General features: G+C 38.8%; 1 protein-coding gene across 3 annotated transcripts in view; it reads left to right on the plus strand.

Moving 5' to 3' along the window:
- The window catches only part of CFAP54 (cilia and flagella associated protein 54), a 291,595-nt gene that overhangs the window by 158,200 nt on the left and 113,327 nt on the right, over positions 1-20,068 (plus strand). For all 3 annotated transcript variants that reach the window (XM_045463273.1, XM_045463270.1, XM_045463272.1), the window contains 7 exons: positions 1,435-1,543; positions 9,313-9,465; positions 11,226-11,420; positions 13,339-13,426; positions 13,729-13,938; positions 16,139-16,205; positions 17,976-18,158. In XM_045463273.1, coding sequence (XP_045319229.1) covers positions 1,435-1,543; positions 9,313-9,465; positions 11,226-11,420; positions 13,339-13,426; positions 13,729-13,938; positions 16,139-16,205; positions 17,976-18,158 — 1,005 coding nt within the window. The remainder of the gene's footprint in view (positions 1-1,434; positions 1,544-9,312; positions 9,466-11,225; positions 11,421-13,338; positions 13,427-13,728; positions 13,939-16,138; positions 16,206-17,975; positions 18,159-20,068) is intronic.

Here is a 20,068-nt window from a genome sequence, read left to right on the forward strand (position 1 = left end):
TCATCTCTTATTACTCCCCTGCAGCATTCAGGGGAGTGCTCTGTTCTTTAAGACGTTCCTGTCTTGGTATTCTTGCGTTTGCTGCTCCCCTGCTTGGAACATTGCTCCCCCCCCCCCCCCCACCTCCAATATCCACACTGATTTTTATTCACCTTTCTCTAGTCCTTGCTAAACGTCACTTTCTATATGAGAAAAAGAAATTTATGAGATATTCTGTATGAGATAAATTTATCCAGTATAAATTTATGTACCTGTTTGCTCTATTTCTGTCTACAGTGTTTATAACTCTTCAATATACTCTATAATGTACTTCTCTGTTTTGTTTATTGGATTTCTACTTCCTCTAGAATAAGTTCTATAAAGTAGGAACTTTGGTTTACTTTGTTCACTGTATTATCCTTGAGCTTAGAGTAGTGACTGACACATAATATTTATTTAATGAAGCTGGGAGAGGGGAAGGACTAGGTCAAATAGGGCCTTAATAGGCCATGGGAAGGAATTTGCATTTTATTAGACTGTTTATGTCTCATTGTACACACACCTACAAGGGACAGTCTACATCAGACTGAGATGTACACACGTGTACAGCATCTACATCAGACTGAGATTCAAGGAGGTCTGTATTTTTTTTTTTAATTTTTTTTTCAATGTTTATTTATTTTTGGGACAGAGAGAGACAGAGCATGAACAGGGGAGGGGCAGAGAGAGGGGGAAACACAGAATCGGAAATAGGCTCCAGGCTCTGAGCCATCAGCCCAGAGCCTGACGCGGGGCTCGAACTCACGGACCGCGAGATCGTGACCTGGCTGAAGTCGGACGCTTAACCGACTGCGCCACCCAGGCGCCCCAAGGAGGTCTGTATTTTGAGAAATAGGTTAGTTCAAGGAGTAGGAATGGAGAAACAGAGAGAAGAGGTTCTTAGGCCTTTTAAAAGAATTTCTTTTTGTGTAAAGTTTTTCTGATTTCAGATATTTTACAATTTTAGGACTTAAGTATCTGTTAGAAAATAAATTTTTAAAATATTACAGAGGAAGTTAGTTCTGAAAAACTTCACCAGGGAAGTTTAAATTGCATTAATTATGGGTAGGGTGAAAAACTCAGCCACTGGAAAAGCAGCCTATATTTTAGATATGTTCTAACTTGCATAATGGAAGATATATTTAGACTTGTGGATTTATAGAATATCAGAAAATCGTGTTTTAATTTCTCTACATAATTTGCCTAAAGCTCTTCCAGCTGTGCTGTACAAAAGAAATATAAAGCGGTATGTAGCAGCTTTTTTCCCTGAAGGTTCTCATGATCAAATGCTACTCTGCTAGTTTTTATTTGTAGCATCCTTTTGTACTTTTTTTTTTTTTGACAACTGAAAAATAAGTAAGCTAACTTTTTAGCTATAGATACCTGTCTAAGTAATATTTGTTTTCCTTTTTTAAGATAACCTGCCGAAATTTCGTTGGGAAGCAGCTCAAGATTAATCCTCCAACAAGTGAAGAGAAAGATACAGGAAGCTGGACAGATTTCTGTAAAAAGCTTATCTATTCAGGTTGGAACCATTTTAGCTTGAAGCTTTTTTTTAAAGCAAGGTTTGCTGTTGTGTTCTGCATGTCAGATCCTCCATAATTAAAATGTTTTCCAATTTCTTTCACAGGTTTATTGGACTGAAAATAACCCATTTGATATTTACCATCTTCTGTTGTTATAAATGTCATATAAGGGGAATTAAAACATATGTTTTGATTAGTTTAATCTGTAAGTTGAAGAAGGGAAAGGAGAGAAGGGGAAAGGAAAATTATTTGAAAAATAAGCATGGAAAAAATTGTTTTGCACATTTCCCCTGTTTTTATCTCACTCGGGAACTTCTCAAATTGACCTTTTACTATTTTCTTTCAAGCTGTGCCTTGACTTCCGTAATACCTCCCATAATCAATATAGATTGTTCTGTTGGCTATATCCTGGTCAAGTTGTAAGTCTTTTTGCTAGAGCACAGGAGAAGATGAGGGGACATCATGGCTCCTTTGCTCTTAGCTGAGAAGCCCCCTTGGAATATTTGGTCAGTGCAGCCTGTAGGAGAGGCAATAGAAAAAAGATGAATATGGAGATAATGCCTTCTCACAATTGCACTTTTCATGTGTCTCTGTTTCTAGTATAGGAAAGGAATGCAAATCTTCCCTTTGACATGTTAGGATTCTTTCATTTATCTATTGATTTTATGTATGTATGTCTGTATGTATATAATCATTCATTCATTTAGTGCATCAGTTAGGTGGCCATTCAGTCATTCAGCATTTACTGAGTGTCTACTGTGTGGTAAGTGCTGTACTAGGTCTTGAGATTACAAAGAGACTAAAGATTGAGTGAGGCTAAAGATTTATTACACTGGAATTTACAACCCATTGAAAGAGACTGATAAATAAGCCAGAGATTATAGTATCAGGTGATAAGATCTGTCATATTATGACTACCCCTGCTGCTTCTGCTGTAAGCAACAGTAAACAGCATCGCTGTGCATGTAGTTTAGTGGAGCTAACGTAAAAAGGAAAAGGCGAAGACTGAGGTTAGGGAGGTTGGCAGGAGGGTCTTAGAAGGCAGGATAAAGAGATTCAGATTTACCTGGAGAGCCGAGTGGGGCTAGTTAAAAGGATTTAAAGAAGGAAATAAATGATCATTTTTGTGCTTTTGACAGAACCTCAGGCAGCAGTGTGGGGAATCAATTGAAAGCATGCCACATGGAAGCAGAGGAGGGGGTACGCCTAACTTGTGTAAAAGGCGTAATGAAGTCTTGGACTCAGGCAGCGAGAATAGAGGAGTAGACAGATATGGGAGAAAGGCTGAAGAAGTCCACAGGACTGTTTCTATACTGGTTATCCGTAGAAGGGAGGGGTCCAAGATGCCTTGGTTTCTGGCTTGGGTGGCTAGATAGATATCATGTCTTCACACTACAGGGAAAGTGAAGGGAAGAGCAGGTGAGAGAAAGCTACTTTGAAATTACTGAGTTTGAGGTGCCAGGATGATAACTGAGTAGAACTATCTAGTATATGCTTAGATAGACTGGTGAAGCCCTCAGCAGATTTGTATTTTAATCATCAATATAGTGGTGGCGGTTGAAATCAGGGGCTTGTATGAGGTCACTCAGGGAGAGTTATGTGGAGTATAGACCTGAAGATGGCTTCACTTTGGAAGTTGAGTCATCCAGAACAGGCCATGCTATACAGTAGTAATAAACAATCCCCAAATCTTATTGCTTCCCACAAGGGAAAGTCCATTTTATTGCTCATGCCACTGTGTTCAGTGGGGTTGAGTACTGAGCTGCTTCTCATCATAGGTTGATAGAATCTCCATCTTGACACAAGCTTCCATGATTGTTTCCAAGGCAGGAGGGATAACGCTCATTTACCCTCTAGAGGAGCCATACTGAGAGGATGGGCAGAATGGAAGGAGAGAATGGGCCCAAACACAGGAATGTTTATAGGTGGTAAGGGCAGAAGTTGAAGGTGTTCTCATTGGGTTCTGAAGATTTTCTTAATAAAGCAAGGGGTTGAGGGCATAGCCAAGGTTGCTAGGGTGGGAGATTTCAGGAGGAATGTGAAAGAGTGACCTGGACCCTGAGGGAAATAAAAGGAAGACAGAAGGGCTTCAGAGCAGTGTGGAGGCTGCAGTTGAGTGAATTGGTAACCACAAACTTGTGGGTTTTACTTCTAATGATAAATCAAATTATCCTCTCATACTCATTAAATAATGGAGTTCTAATGAGGTTGTCATTTGTCCTGAGTATATGTTCTTCTTTTCTTTTTTTTTTCTTAATGTTTATTTTTATTTGAGAGAGAGAAAGAGTGTGAGTCCCAGCGGGGGAGGGGCAGAGAGAGAAAGAGAGAGAGACACACACACACACACACACACACAGAATCTGAAGTAGGCTCCAGGCTCTGAGCTGTCAGCACAGAGCCTGACGCGGGGCTTGAACCCACGAGCTGTGAGATCATGACCCAAGCCGAAGTCGGGTACTCAACTGACTGAGCCACCCAGGCGCCCCTATGTTCTTCTTTTCTTGATCATACCTGTCAAACCTCTGGAGATCCCTCAATTTGGGATCTATAACTCAAAATGTGATTTATATTATCCCTTCCATCCTGAAAAGAATGGGCAACAAATGTGAGGAAATGTGTCAAAAATGCTTATTATCAAAAATGATAATTAGCACCTAAGGGCTAAGAAAAACATGCCTAACAAAATTCTAGACCTGTGTGGCCAGTAGGTCTTATTGATGATGGATTCAATATGTCAGAAAAGCACTTTGCCTACTTGTTGTTAAACTTACATTTGGAAAGGCAAGATGGTGGGTAGTGGAACAGAAAGGAAGGAAGGTAAATTCAGGCTACCATGATTATTTGGGTTAATTCTCAGTGGTGGTGGAGGTATAGTCCATTTGAGCAATGACTACAGCAAGAATATAGTCTAAAAAATATTATAATGGCAGTAATAATGAATTGGGCCAGGCACTATATTTAGCACATTATAGCCATTAGTTTTTTAAGTTTTTGTAATCTTAAGAGATAGATATTATTATGCTTACATTACAGATGAGAAAGTTAAATGTTATTAGTAAGTTAGGAACTATGATTCAAACCTTAGTCTGTCTAATTGCTCAGCCCATACGCGTTCCACTAAACTACCTGGCCTGTTCACCATTTGTCTCCTCTCAGATTAGTCTCTCCTCTAAACTGATAGCACTCAAAAAAGTTTTGCCATATGTCAGTGGTCATGGGGCGACAGATACTTTATCCTGACTTATTGTAGTAGTATGGTAGTTTTTACATGATCCTGCATACTAATTATAAGTTTTACATTGACCCATTATCATTAAAATCTTGACATCAGACTTATAGCTCTTTATAACACTCTAGGACTTTTGTGACTAGGAGCATATTTTGGCCCACACTTTTGGGCTTATTTGACCAATTTTTAGGATGGTGATTTTTTTTTTCAGTGTACTGAACTTAGATCATTTTAACACATTTATAAGCATGATGGGTCTTATGTATGTCCTTATAACATGTTTGTAATACTTTTGAAAGACCAAGTATACTCTTGATGGTTTCCACACCAGATTGCTGCTTTAGAACATCATAGATTTTCTTTTGGCATAACAGCATTGGGTGGTAATGCTTGATACATTTAATTCTTCAGAACAGATATTGTAATGCTCCAGTGCCTACAAACATTTGGTGTTCTCATTATTTAACAGCATTCTATTCTCCCTCTAACTATTTAATAATGCATATGTAATTTGGTGTAGTCTCTGTAGGATGTAAAGAAGTGAGAAAACCTCACTTTATAGATTATTTTTTGTATGGATGAGTAACTTGCCTGCTTGTTAAGCTTCACAGGGGAGATGACTCTGTGAATATGCCTTTTATTGTAGCTGTTTTTGCATTCTGTCTAGGATCTGTTTCTTGAGTTTTGACCTTACTGGTATTTAAGTTATCTCTGATAGGGTTCTTCAGTCTTCAGGTATGTTGGAACTTTCAACCCTTTGGCAGCTGTGTTTTATTACAGCCTCTGGGCATTTGGAGTGAAAAGATCATATGTGTAGAAAGCAGCTCAATCTTATATCACTCCCAGGGGTTCTTCCTTGGTGAACCTATCTCTCAGGAGTCATTGGTGCTTCAGTTTTAATGAGTACATCAGTACAATAAGAGACACAGCAATTCTTTTTTTTTTTCCTTCATCCTCGTCCTCTCCTCTTCTTCCTTTTCTCCTCCTTCTCCTTCTTACCCACCCTCCTCCTCTTTCTCACCCTCCTCCTCTCATTCTCCTTCTTTTTCTTCTAACCTACTTCAAACTGTTGAGGTTATTAGTGCCTTTGAAATAGTTTCTTGAGTTATTCATGGAAGTCTTCAGAGAGGAACTCCCACTTGAGACGGGGAAGTATGGACAAGCCTCCGAAGCTAATGATGTGTCTTTATTGCTTTCACTAGTTATCGCATGTTGATAGCACAGAAACACCAGCAGAATCCTAGTTAGAGCACAGGAAAAAAGTCTTCTAGGGCTCGAAAAAGAGAAAAAAAACAACAAACTGGAATGTAGTTTAGGAAAAAAAAAACAAGGAGGAATGATTTATAAGCAGATATTTGATAAAAAGTGGAAGGATGATTTTATTGAGGCCTCACATTTTAAAGATTGGAAACATCTCCTGTTCCTCCTGTCCTTCTGATTGTCCCAGACAGCAGATGCCTTTGCAAATTTTTATTCCAGAATGAAAGCTCCATGAGAGCAAGGCATGTGTTTGTTTTGTTCACTTGTATCTCTTCCATGACTGGCAGAGTGCCTACTACTGGTAAGTGCTCAATATATATTTTAAAAATATATGACTAACAGACAATATGTAGCTGCCGTCTATTGAATGCTTACTCCCTGCCAGGCACTATGCTAGACACTTGACACAGGTTAAAACAGTAATACTCAGAGGTAAATATTATCATCCCAATTTTAACAGAGATTGGAAAGTAAGGCCTAAAGGAGATAACTGTCTTAAAATAATATTACATGAAAGCTTCCAGCTTCCACCTTTTCCTTTGCTTTCTTAACTTCTTTCCCGGAAGGAAGCTCTTCCCCTTTCAGTCTTTAAGGAGAAAAAGATAAAAGCCAAGCTCATGAATTCTTGTAGGAAAAACACAGAACAGGAACCTTATAATCTTTAGGGCGTTATGTGTAAGAGTGGGGGTCGGAGGCATGCCTTGTCTGGATCATGCAGGACTGTGCGTGGGTAGAGGAATGGGGAACTGAGAGAAAAAATGGTGGGCGCAGAACAAAGTGGACAAGAGGGTGAAATTGGTCATAGAGAGAGAGACCATGGTTGTCTCTCATGTCTTCTAAGGGCTTAAAACGAGTTGATGCCCTCAAGTTTACTTTTCCTCCTTTGTAAAGTGTGAGTAATAGCTATCTCTACTAATTTGTAAGGTGTTATGAGAATCAACTGAGATTAAGATCCATAGAAGTGATTATTAATAAAGTTAATACCAGCCATTTAGCTTTGAAAATATTTATCAAGCACATATCACACAACAGGCACTGTTATAGGTCTGGGTTGATAACAGCAGACAAAATGGACAAAAATCTCTGCCCTCATGGAACTTGCATTCTCGTGGCAGGAGACAATAAACAAACAAAACACATCAGTAGATGATGAATGCAGTGGAGAAAAAAGAAATGTGGAGATTGGGATCACCAATTTAAATAGGGTGATCAAGGAAGGCCTCCTGAGAAATTAACAGTTAAGCAATAACCTTAAGGAGCTGAGGATGCAAGCCATGGGGATATCTGAGGGAAGAATGTTCTCGACCAACGTGAACCACTGGTAGGGGTTTGCAGAAAATCCCTTTGTATTGCTTTAATTTTTTTCCAGTGAGGCAGGAAGCAAGGTCATTGACCTGGAAAGGACAGGGAAGAGGTAATTCCTAAATTTTTCTTTGCCACATAGCCAATTGACCACTCTTCTGTCACTTCTAACATTGGAATGTTCCCTGTGTCCCTCCTTCATTTCCATTGCTACCATCTTAGTTGAATTCAAATCACAATATCTGTGGTGTAGCTTCAGTCTCTCAGCTACCAACCTTAATCTTTCTTCTCCTTCTCCTTCTCCTTCTCCTTCTCCTTCCCCTTCTCCTCCTTCTCCTTCTCCTTCTCCTTCTCCTTCTCCTTCTCCTTCTCCTTCTCCTTCTCCTTCTCCTTCTTCTTACAGTACTGTAGGTATTTTTATTGAAAAATGTCCATCCTTAGGAAGGCCAGGCTGGCACTGGAATGGTGGCAGCAACAGGCAGGGCCCCGGGAGGTGATATTCCACAGCCTGGTGGCTTTGGTTTATTAGCAGCAGCCACCAGGCAGGCTGCCACCCTCCTCTTTCTATTACAATCTGCTAACTCTTCCTAAAATACCAGTCTCTTTTTGTTTGTCCTGCTCAAGACCCTTCCTGTACTCCTTATTAGAAAGGATGCAGGCGACTTACAGAGGGAGGGCTTCAGGACTCCAGAAAACCCCTCCTCGTTCAGCAGGACTGGCCATGTCATCTCACTGCGCCCTGACTTGCCATCCTGACTCCTGCTTCCATATCTATCCTTGCACAGACCAGTTCTGTGACCCAGGAGAAACCACCGGACTTTCTGTGCCTTATTTCCCTCCTCTGTAAAATAAGGATATCATGGTATGTACCTTTTAGGGTTGTTTTTAGGATTTGATGAATCTATCAGAGTAAATTATATAGAATAGTTCCTGGTATAGTGTAAGTAAATGCTCAATCGACCTCAGCTATTCTTATTCTAACTACCTCAACCCCCTTGCCTCCTTCTTCCTAATCAAATCTTTGCTCTCCTTTAAGACACAACTGACATATCTTCTCTTGCATGAAGTCTTTCTTGCACAGCCTCTCCTCCCTATGCTGATCTCTCTTTTCTTTCCCTCGTTTTGGCACATAACCAAGAACTCCCTGTAAATATGAGTCTAATACTCCGGGGTCAGAATGCTTCATCTCTTCAGCTAAACTGTGAACTCTCAAGGGCAAAGGTAATACCTCTTAGCCTCCTGTGGCCCCATTGCCTTGCAAGTTGCTGTACTATCAAGTCCGCAGATTTTACAGGGACCATTCACCTGTTCAACTTGTTGAAGAACTAAATTCCTTTGTTATTTTATCGGAAGCGTGGATTCCTTCTTTCCTGTGTGCCCGTTTCACAGTGTATGGCTGAAAATCCGCAGCCTGGTTCCTGACCAGGGGGACTTCTTCTCCGGGGACCTCGTGGCAACTCTCCGCTCTTTGTGGCCATTTTTCAGTGCTATTTTTAGTTCTACTCCCTTTTATGGCCTCGTCTTCCTTTCCTCTGCACCCTCCAATATTAGAAACCTGTCTTTCCCTTCTCTTAAGAGAGCACTTACCCATCCAAGCTTCTTTGTTTCCTCCTTTCGTCTCTTTCCCAAGGCACCTCTGCTTTGAAGAGGCTGCTGAAAAGGAGTAGATTATTTCATCTTTTATGATCAGCAAAAGAAAAAGTAGGAGGCTTCATAAGGAAAATTGGCAAGATCTAAAGTTATTTGCATTTCATAGGAATCAAAAGTTTTCTAAGTTTTTTTTTTCTTTTTTTAAAGAACTTTCAAATATACCACAAAAATTTGATCTGAACGTTGAAACACCTGCTGCAGACCTGGGGGCTTTGAATTTAGCAGCTTTAGTTTGGGACCAAGACATTCTCTGAATTAGAAAGTCTTTTGCTACTAGTTGGCTTGCTGCAGCATTTCATCCCCCGGTATTCTTCTCTTTCCTTTCAGAATATAGCCACGCCAAAGAGCTCATCTGTGTGCCCGTGGACGTGACAGACACTTTGCGATGTTTTAGACAGACTTTGGAAAAATCCAAATATGATAGCAGATCAATCCGACACAGCAGAAAATTGCTTTCGTTATTCCTTGCACAGACACAAGGTAAAATCCTTGCTCTATACCCCTTGCTTTTTATTGAAGGGAGAACACGACCCTGTGGCTCTACCAGATTCTGCCATAGACCCCTCCTTTCCCCCACTTACATGCCCACTCCCTGCTGCCCCTCACTTTCTTCCTCTTGTCTAGTGGATCACATCTTCTCCCTCACAGTTTATTCCTAACCAAAGACTGTTTCACTCATCTGCTTTCATGCTTTCTGTGAAACTGGCATACTCCTTTGAGTAGATGCAGGAAGAGTATTCGTTAATTTTTTGATTCTATACATCTATGTTCTTACCCTTCTCTTTGCAAGTATGGTGCTATAGTCATTTAAAAAATTTTTTTCGTAAGTAGATGAATTGATTCATACTGAATTAACTAGAACTCTGCCAAAACCCTACTTTATCAGTGTCAAGGAAATAGATGCATTTTAACATAAGCATCAATAAGGTTTCTTATTAATACCATAGATTTTGATCTTAGAGATTTCTTTTAGCTCAAAACAAGATATTCACTATCATTGGTCACATCACATTTATTTGTTTCCTGCCTCCTCAACATGTATTGATTTGTGAGCCCAATCAAAGCAGGGCTTTGAGTGGTTAATTGGTAACTCCAGAGGGGAAGAATGTACTCAAATTTAGGTGGGGAAAAATCTTGACTTATGTATGTTTGGGTTATTAAAAATGTGGTAAAAATATTAATATATGCTTACAATCCTTGCTGTTTAAATTTATTGGAATAATAAAAATAAACTTCAAGAATAAACTTAAATTAATAATCTTAAAATAACTGTATTTTAAAGTTATTAAAAATAGATTTAAATGTATACCTAACATGCTAATATTTACTGAACTGATCTTTCAGAAATTTGACCAATTTTATTTTCTTTACAATCACTGACAGAAGTTTTACTTATGTGTGTATATATGTGTGTATGTATTTTTTGTTGTTGCCCCCACTCCCCCCCCAAAAAGCACTTGCCATAGCACGTACCCACAGGTTTTGGTTGTATTGTCTATAGACTCATATTAAATCAGCTCTCCATATCATGTCTCAATTTCTTTCAATTATGGCATATATTAATAATGGCTAAGGGCATGAATAAAAACAAGCAAATACAATTCCTAAGAGTGGATTAGACCTGTTCACCCTGAACCTCACCTGCTATTAATTCTCAGCAGTTTATCCCAGTCCTCGGGCTGCAGACTTCAAACTTCACATTGGCTTCTCTTTCTCTGCAGCTTTCGACTACTTCCCCTAGAATAGTTTTCCTTTTTTTCCTGTGTGTTCTCTGATCTTATAAAGAGACTGATTCTTTTCCATTTTCCCCCCTTAGGTCAGAACTAACTATGTGTTCCTTCTATCCCAGAGGTCTCTACCCCAGAGGCAAACTAACATCTTACTGTCAGAAGCCCTTAAAAAAAAAGGCAAACCCAAACCGTGTAACTTCCACCAATCCCCACGAGAAGCAAAGCATTATCTCAACATCACTTTCTGGCACACTGCCCCTCCGTAGTGTTCTTTACGAAATAACATGAGCAGAGAGCCTGTCCACACATACCTGGGCTCCTCAGAAATGATACTAGATGCTAAATTTAAGGAAACGATGTCCCTCAAACTGCAAAGAAGTCTCAAATATATGCAGAATTTTTCCTTTTCTTTCCCTGTCCATTTCCTCTACCTTTCCCCTCCTCATCACTTTCCCTTCTTTCTCCTTTTTGAATTTCTTTAAAAATGTTTTTTTTTTCCCATGACTTTAGGAGATAAAGGAGGAATAAACAATGAGAAATTTACCACTGGAAAGGTGGAGTTTTGCCTGGGGACAGAAGAGATGCATATGCCAACACCCCCTGACCTCTCTCAGGAACACTTTAGAGTTTTCAGTTCAGTGGAAAAAAGTAAACTTCCCTATTCACAACTCGGACTCGTAATTTCCTCTTATTATGAAACTATTGGTAAGATTAGTGTGATCTTCTGCATTAATGTTGAGATTGCATCTGGGCCTGAAATGCTACCTTTAGAAGTCAGATAAGAGAGGGGCACCTGGGTGGCTCAGCTGGTTAGGCTTCCGACTTTGGCTCAGGTCATGATCTCATAGCTCGTGATTCCGAGCCCTGCGACAGGCTCTGTGCTGACCGCTCAGAGCCTGGAGCCTGCTTTGGATTCTGTGTCTGCCTCTCTCTCTCTGCCCTCCCTTGCTCATGCTATGTCTTTCTCTGTCTCTCAAAAATAAATAAACATTAAAAGAATTTTTTTAAAGTCAGATGAGAGGGCTTGAATATAGAATCTTGTAGGCAGTGATGGAGCAGTGTCTTCCAGCTCCTCCCCTTCCTCACTTTCCCCCCCTGGCTGTCACCATGGTGAGATGCAAGGTCACTCTTCTGCTGATCCTCCTTTGACTGAATCTGCGAACCGCTTTTTGGAATGTGACCACTGTTGTGTTTTGTTGCTCTGCCCTAGCTGATCACACTTTCTTTGTCTTTCTGCTTGGTTTGGCTTTGCTACAAATTCATCAGTATATACGCAGTGCATCTTGTAGACCCAACGTCCCTCCCTCCCCTTTTTGTAACAGACATTTAGTAATTCCCCCTTTACTCCCTGGAATGAAATGTATATTTAATATAATCTTTCTACACATGTTATTTAGAACAATGAATATGAAGCTCTAAATATAAAATAAAGGGTACACAATGCTATTTTATAATAAAAGAATCTATTTGTGGCACTTAGGTGCTCAGGCACTAGAAAGTATAATGAAGCAATCAGGTGTTCATATCCTGTGTTGTTGAATCGCCATGAATGTTACAGCTACAAATGCAGACTGATACAAGTTTATTGTATTGGTGATGCAAGTACTGTCAGCACTGTTAATTTTGGTGACAGTGGTTTTCTCAAATGGCAAATAAATGTAGGTAAAACAAAGCACTACAGTGAGTGGTTGCATTTCTGGGAAATTCAGAGCATTCTGAAAACATACAAAAATGACCGATTTATGTGTAAAATGCAGTTAGAGGTTAGACTCAGACAATTTATATATAGGTTTCTCACCTTTTTTCTTAATTGTGGGGGAAAACTTCTGTGCCTTACAGGCAATCCAGTGTCTCTGTTCTTCACCTATGAAATGCCGGGAGATGCCCCATTGTGACAACTAACAACCTTCCTCAGATTTCTAAAACACCCTGTAGGAGACAGCACTGCCTTCATTAAAAACCACTGCCACGTTGGTTGGGTTTTGTTTCGTTTTGTTTTGTTTTTGCTAGACATCTCTGAATTTCGTTGGAGATTTATGCATTTAGCAGAAACCACTCCCCCACCCTGTCCAAATTCAGATGCTATTAAAGATGTGCTTTTTTTTTGCACTTGGGTAAAGGGAAAAATCTGATATGCTGTGATCTTGTCACATCCCTCCTTAAAAACAAACCCTTCAAGGCTTCCCATCTGCTATGGAATAACATCCACATTTTTCCACCAGGCATCTAGACGCCTCCATATAACCCTACCACTATCTCCTTCTTCACACTCCCAAGAAAACCATAGTCCAGCCACCCACATCATTTCCATATACACCCCGCCCTTTCTCTCTTGCACGCCTCTTCTGAATTTCTCTTTTCCACCATTTCCACCTGCCTGACTCTTATTCTACTTTCTCCATGTTTCCTATCTCTTAGATCCAGTCTCTCACTCCACTATGTAAATAGAATATCATTTGCTCTCTTTCAGTATATGGATCACAAGACATGTGAAGGCAGTGTTAGCTTGCAGTTTGCTTGTCTCCACAGTTAAGGAATGATGCAGCTTAGAATATTCTTGAGACTGTAAGGAAGGTATTTCCTAGGAACTGACGTTTGTTCTTTTGCTTGATTAAAAATACAGATGTTCTCCAAGCCTGCAATAAAAGAAGTCTTAAAGTTCAGGCATTGCATGAACTGGGAAGCCTTCTCATCTTTGCTGAAAAGAAAAGGTAGATTTCTGGGAGCCAGTAGAACAAGGGAAAACTTTGGTTGTTTGTTTGAAAACATTTACAATTATTGTGAAAAAATACTGTTTTTCATGAATTTTAGTTCTTTGATTATATCCCATTGCTACATTTTATTCTTCAAATGCTGCCTGAGAGAAAAAGTTATGAGCATAAATGGTATAGATTCATTCTCTAACATCTTAATTAAAATGCTTCTTCAGTGCATTTGCTTTCTCTTTTGGAAGCTAGATTTAATGACATAGATCTCAGAAAACATATTGCTTGATGCTCTGTTTCTCTTCTAGGGCTGCTTTTAAATGTTGGTGCCAAGCTCTTGATGACATATTCAGAAAACAAGATGTGCTGCATACATGGAAAGAGTTTGGTAGCTCGCTTACCAATGCTACCAATAGCTATTTACCTCCAGGTTCCAAAGATTATAGTGAGGAATTTCTGTCAAATGTTGGCATTTGGGGATGTTTGCAAGGAGCAGTCATATCAGCAAAGATAGCTCAGTGAGTGTCACAATGGGGCGAGCTTCCTTTGGTGGGGTGCCTACCTGTCCGTGTAGAGCACCATGCCTCAGACGCATGGGATACGTGGACAGCTATGTCCATACCATACAAAGTTACACACTTTCCTTATTTGTGATGTGTATTATCTATGGCCATCTCTTCTTCCTATAACCCCCTCCCCCACAGTGGGGGCATCACATGGACACAGATCTTTGCTTGTTCACCAGGGTCTCCTGAGTGTCTGGCATGGAGTTGCCATTTAATAACTACTTGTGGAACAAATGACTGAGCAAGTGATCAGTTGGTATGGGACCAAGACTAACAGTGTGGAGGCAGGCCGACTTGGGCCTAATTCGAGAGCCCCCTCCTAAATCTGGGGTCCTTGGCTGGCTCCTCATTCTCTCAGAGCCTCAGTGTTCTCATCTATAAACTGGTGGCAAGAATTATGTGACACACCATATTAGTTTGCTAGTGTTGCCATAATGAAGGACCAGTTTGTGGGGAAGTTATTGTCTCATAGTTTTGGAGGCTTGGATTCTTAGGTTAGGATGTTGGCAGGGTTGGCTTCTTCTGAGGCCTCTCTCCCTGCTTGTAGCTGGTGGTCTTCTCACGGTGTCCTTACATCACCCTCCCTCTATGCATGTCTGTATCCTAATCTCCTCTTCTTACTAGGACATCAGTCATGCTGGATTAGGGCCCACCTTAATGACCTCATCATAACCTACTTACCCCCTTTGAAGGCCCTATCTCCAAGGACAGTCATATTCTGAAGTTATTGGGGGTTAGGTCTCCAAAATATGAATTTGGGAGGGGGACACACAATTTAGCTCATAACACATATTGTATTAGTTTCCTAATTCTGTAACAAATTATCACAAAATTAATGGCTTAAGACAACACAGATTTATTATTTTACAGTTATGGAGGTCAGAAGTCCTAAAATCAGTGTATTGGTAGGGCTGTGCTATTCTCTTGAAGGCTCTAGGGAAGAATCTGCTTCCTGGTCTTTTCCAGCTTCTGCAGGCCTTCTGCCCTCCTCAGCTCACAGCTCCATCTTCTTTCTTCAGGATCAGCAGCCTATTATCTTCCTCTTTCTCCCTCCCTCTTTCTCTCTGACCTCTGTTTCTGTGTTCATCTCTTCTTCTATGACTCTGACTCCACTGCCTTTCTCTTGTAAGGACCATTGTGATTACACTGAGCCCAAACTTAATTTTAATCACCTCTGTAGTCTTTTTTTTATTTAGGGCCAATATAAGGTCAATTTTATTACTTTCTTTTAATTTAAATTTTAATTAGCTAATAACAGTGAAATATTGGTTTCAGAAGTAGAATTCAGTGATTCATCACTTACATATAACACCCAGTGCTCATCACAAGTGCCCTTTTTAATATCCATCACCCATTCTAGCCCATCTCCCACCCACCTCCCTCCAGAAACCCTCAGTTTGTTCTTTATTGTTAAGAGTCTTTTGTGGTTTGTTTCCCTCTTATCTTTTCCCCCTTGCTTCCCATATGTTTATCTGTTTTGTTTCTTAAATTCCATATATGAGTGAAATCATATGATATTTTTCAATCTCTGATTGACTTATTTCTGCCATGAAAGCAACATATTCGTAGATTTGGGGGATTAAGGCATGCATCTCTTTGGCAGGGAGTGGGGAGTATTATTCAGCCTGCCACACATAACATATAACACATAACATATGTGAAAGTCATCACAGTGTCTTACACTTAGTTAGCACTGACAAATATTTTAAATACTTGAATAATGTGAGAAATTTTAAAGGTATGGAGGCAGTAGAGGTACAGGTTTCTTTCACCTCTCCAATCACATTTTTAGCTTTCCTATAGAGTATGGTGGGCGAAAACATGCATGGTATTTTGATCTACAGAGAAAATTTAACAATTTATATATAAAGAAAAACTTCCAGAAGAAAATTAGCCAAAATGTTACCAGCAATCATGTTTAGGTGGTAAGATTATTGGTGATATTTCATTTTATATATGTGTGTGTGTGTGTGTGTGTGTGTGTGTGTGTGTATATATAAATTTCTGTATTCTAGATTTTATATGAGAGCATAGCACTCTTAGAATCACAAAGACTATTTTAATTTTAGAAAATCTGTGAGTATTAGAGATGTATTTATATAAAACTATTATTGGAAAATTGTCTATGAACCCATTTCTTTTTGTTATTTAGATTTATTAAGATCTCAGAGGTTGACGAGAGAACCAACTGTTGCATTTTGTCTGCATTACTCTTTCAGGTAACACTTTATGTATAGCTTTCTACAGTAATGGCTGTTCAGTCAGGAAAAAAAAAGTGCAGTGGCTTATCATATTCATAAAACTCATAGGTAGGAAAATCGCACGGGACCTTGATGAAATAGCATAAGCCTGTCTTTCCTTCACTGGCTGAACCCCTGCGGCATTTTCACCTTGAATATTCAGCAGGGTCTCTTTCTCCTTTAGACTCCGGAAGGAGTTTTGCAGATAGGGAAACTGAGTCTCTCATCATTAGTAAGACTGTGTTGCTAGTGAGCTGCGAAGCCTGTCTGACTCCAAATGGTTGCCTTAGGTTACCTCATCTCTAACTAAAGTTTTCCTCTATTGCATGATGTGAAGTATACCATATAATGAAAGCAAGAAATAAGTTGAAGACTACAGAACTATAGTGTTGGCAGCTCTTAGAATTTTGGTTTGACTTCACTGAAGAAGAAAGGAACTTTTATCTGAAATACAAGACATTTTGAGATGCAGGGATGTAGCCAGGGGCCTTTGCAATCTACTAAAGGTTCTGTTTACTTTGAAGGGTGGACACCCTTGTTCTGTGTATCAGACGAGTCTGATAGTTTATGCAATCTGGGTAGATGCGATCTCTGGAAAGCCTTCTCTGAATATAAGGCCAGACTTTTCACTTTTCTTATGTTCCGTGCACCTCTTGCTTGTGCTTTAAAGACAGGAGGTGGAAGAGGCAGGTGTGCAAAGGGAATGATAGATAATCTGATACCGACTCCTTATATACTGCTTGTTCTTGAAGAGAATGCTGTTCATGTTTTAGAAAATAAGCAATTGGAAAAATTAAATTTTTGCTTACTATGGACATACTTTTTCAGTAATTCTATACCTAAAATGAAAGCTGGTGGCATTTATTTTAAACACTTGTTAATTTCTTTATGATTTTAAAGCATATTTGTAAAATTAAAAACTTAAACAACTGTGTAGTATTTTAGAGTAGGTACCTGATAAATTTAATGAACAATCTGGTTAAAATTCTTTTCTGATATATACATTAAAATAATTTCATAATGCACTTGTCATCATTTAATGTTAATTACTTAACATAAGAAGCACTCCTAACTGTAAAATTCAAATTTGTGTACCAGTGTTGTTTCCGGAACAGCATCAAATACAATGTTGGCCATATAAATTACCTAAGACATACTGGTGAAATTAGACAATTCATCTTTTTGCTTAATTCAGTTAAAAGTTCAGAATTACTGCTGCCTAATTTAGACTTCTGAAATAACTTGTTATCTCCTCTACTTGTAGACTGGCATAGCGGAAAGAACATATTTATTTTGATTTAAATAAGTGTGACTTAATCTTCTTTCTACTGCCATTAGCTGTGTGAGCTCAAATAAGTTAATTGCTTAAGCCTCCATTATATCGTGTGTGAGGTAATAATCTTTCCTTGTAGGGGCAAGGTAAATGAGGAGTAAATGAGGTAGTGTTTATAAAGAATTTACCAATAGTGGCCAACACAAAACTGACCTCAATAAATGATAATATAATGATAATTTCTTCTGAAAATAATAAGTATCCAACTACTGTGGAATTTAAAAGGCCCATCTTAAATGATAAAAGCATTTGAACCCATAATGATGATAATATTAACAATAACTACCATTTATTACAAGATACAGTCTGCTAGGCATATGCTAAGCACTTTAGGAAGTAATCCACATACTTATCTTTCTGTTTCAGTGTTAAACATGCAATTTATTGCTCTTCATTTCACCCGTTTCCATTTTCAGGGTTTGCTCAGAACCACACTTCCACACCCCAAAGCGGAACGTTGCTATGCTCAGTATGAAATCACTCAGCTTCTCCCAGGCATCGAGCTCTTCTCGGACAGATACAGGGCTGACATTTGCTCTGTAGTTGCAAGTCTGTATTACGTTATACGTGAACTGCACTTTGCTAAGCAAAATCTAAAAGTAAGTAATGTGTAAAATCAACAAATCTCAATTCACTCTGGTTTTTTTGCCTTATACTTTATGCCATTCAAATTTTGCTGATGGTCTCTCAGTCGTCATTTAACTCTTTAACCCTATATTCAGGATGTTTACCTGTAGCTCAAAATGAAATATATTAATTCATATTCCTTCTTTGACATCGTTTGCGTTTCATTTTGGATACAAAGTCAACATCTGTTGGGTTTTTTTCTCTTTTTATTCTATTATTTTACCTTTCTTTTCCCCTCTTAAGACATTGGGGGAAATTGATTTAGAATGTTTCACTGGTCTCAAACAGAGCAGTCTAGTGTACGTGTAACTCATTGCATTAAGTCATTGCAGGTCATATCAGTACCAAAGCTGCGAGTATTTCTTTGTTGAGATAAGTTGATCTTTGTGTTTCTTGTCTTCTCTCTGTTAAGGGTACATCTAGGTGAACAGCTGTGAACTGAACAGATTCTAGCTGTGAAATAAAAGACAAATACTTCTTAATATCCTAAGACATTCAAAACCCTCATGCAATTCTCTTTTCCTTTGGGGAAATAAGTAACCGTGTAGATCATAAATTTGAAGTTGGTTGCACTTAAAAAATAAATTAGTATTTCTACCTGTTGGTCATTATATATTTTTCTCCTTTATTTCATTTTTTCCTATTTTCTTCTCATATGCTCTTTCCTCTACTTTTGTATCTCTTCCCCACCATATTTGTTTCTGAATTCCTATTCTTTCTCTTTTTCTCGTTCTTTCCTTTTCTTCGATAGTTTTCATACCTACTTTCTTTTTTTCCTATATATTTTCTATTCTCTTGTTCTGAATTCATTCTCTCTTCTTGTAGGGAAAAGATTTATTGCCCCCTGATATGAGTTATTAAATTATAAAGCCACGTATTAAAGTGAAGAGATTGATAAATGCTTTTAACACTTGGCATATTTGGCAAGAAATTGTTTATTAGAAAAAGATAACGAAATGGTGCTCCTCTCATTGTTAAGGGGATTCATTTCTGGATTTAGAAAATAGTTCTATCCCCTGGGTAACCTTTAGCTGCCTAGTCATATTCATATATAATACATATCACTGCATTGGAAAAGAAATGAGACTTTTTTTCTCTGAAGCTTAAGAAATTGAGAACATTTTTCTGAATAATTGAGCAATTGGCAGCAATAAAGTGGTGTGTTTTTATTCCTTACTAAAGAAAAGAAACAACCTAAAAGGTAATAGCCAAATCTTATTGTTTTGTGCTGCATTAATTGTAGAAAAAGATATTGTGTTATGTTTGTTGTGCATAATTGTAAAAAAAAAAGTATTATGTTTGAAATCATTTAAGATCAGTTCTAAACCATTTAAAAAGCTATTGCTATTAGCAGCTGCCAGTTGACTGACAATTAGAGGTTCCTTAGCTGAACTTGCACCATGTAAACAGTTTCTATTCTGTATTATTACTACCCTCCAGAAGAAGCCCAGTGGGTAAAGAGACTGCTGTCACATATAAAACTTGCTATGAGACCTTTTGCTGTGGAATCATGGGAAATAGTTTGATAAATAATGGGGATCCCAAAAGTCCTCTTTGCTCTATCTTTCTTCAGTGGGGGAAGGGCCCAGTTGTAGGAACTTCAGTTTTCAGATGAGATCAGAAGCTGTTCAGAAGTCTAAGCAAACACCTATCCCCTCAACATCTGACTCTGGCCAGATGGTGGCTGGGATCAACTCAAATATTGATGGTTTGTAAGCTTTCACCCATGAGATTTCAAGAGGAGTTGAACTTTGGGGTTAATTCTAGGCAAATAAAAATATTATGTGAAGAGTACGTGTGGGTAATGAGTAGACTATCTGCTCTGTGGAAGCAAGGACCGGTTAGATTTTGTTGTCATTCAACAGTGCCTGACACATAATGG

The sequence above is a fragment of the Leopardus geoffroyi genome, chromosome B4 (assembly GCF_018350155.1).
Source record: "Leopardus geoffroyi isolate Oge1 chromosome B4, O.geoffroyi_Oge1_pat1.0, whole genome shotgun sequence".
Lineage (NCBI taxonomy): Eukaryota > Metazoa > Chordata > Mammalia > Carnivora > Felidae > Leopardus > Leopardus geoffroyi.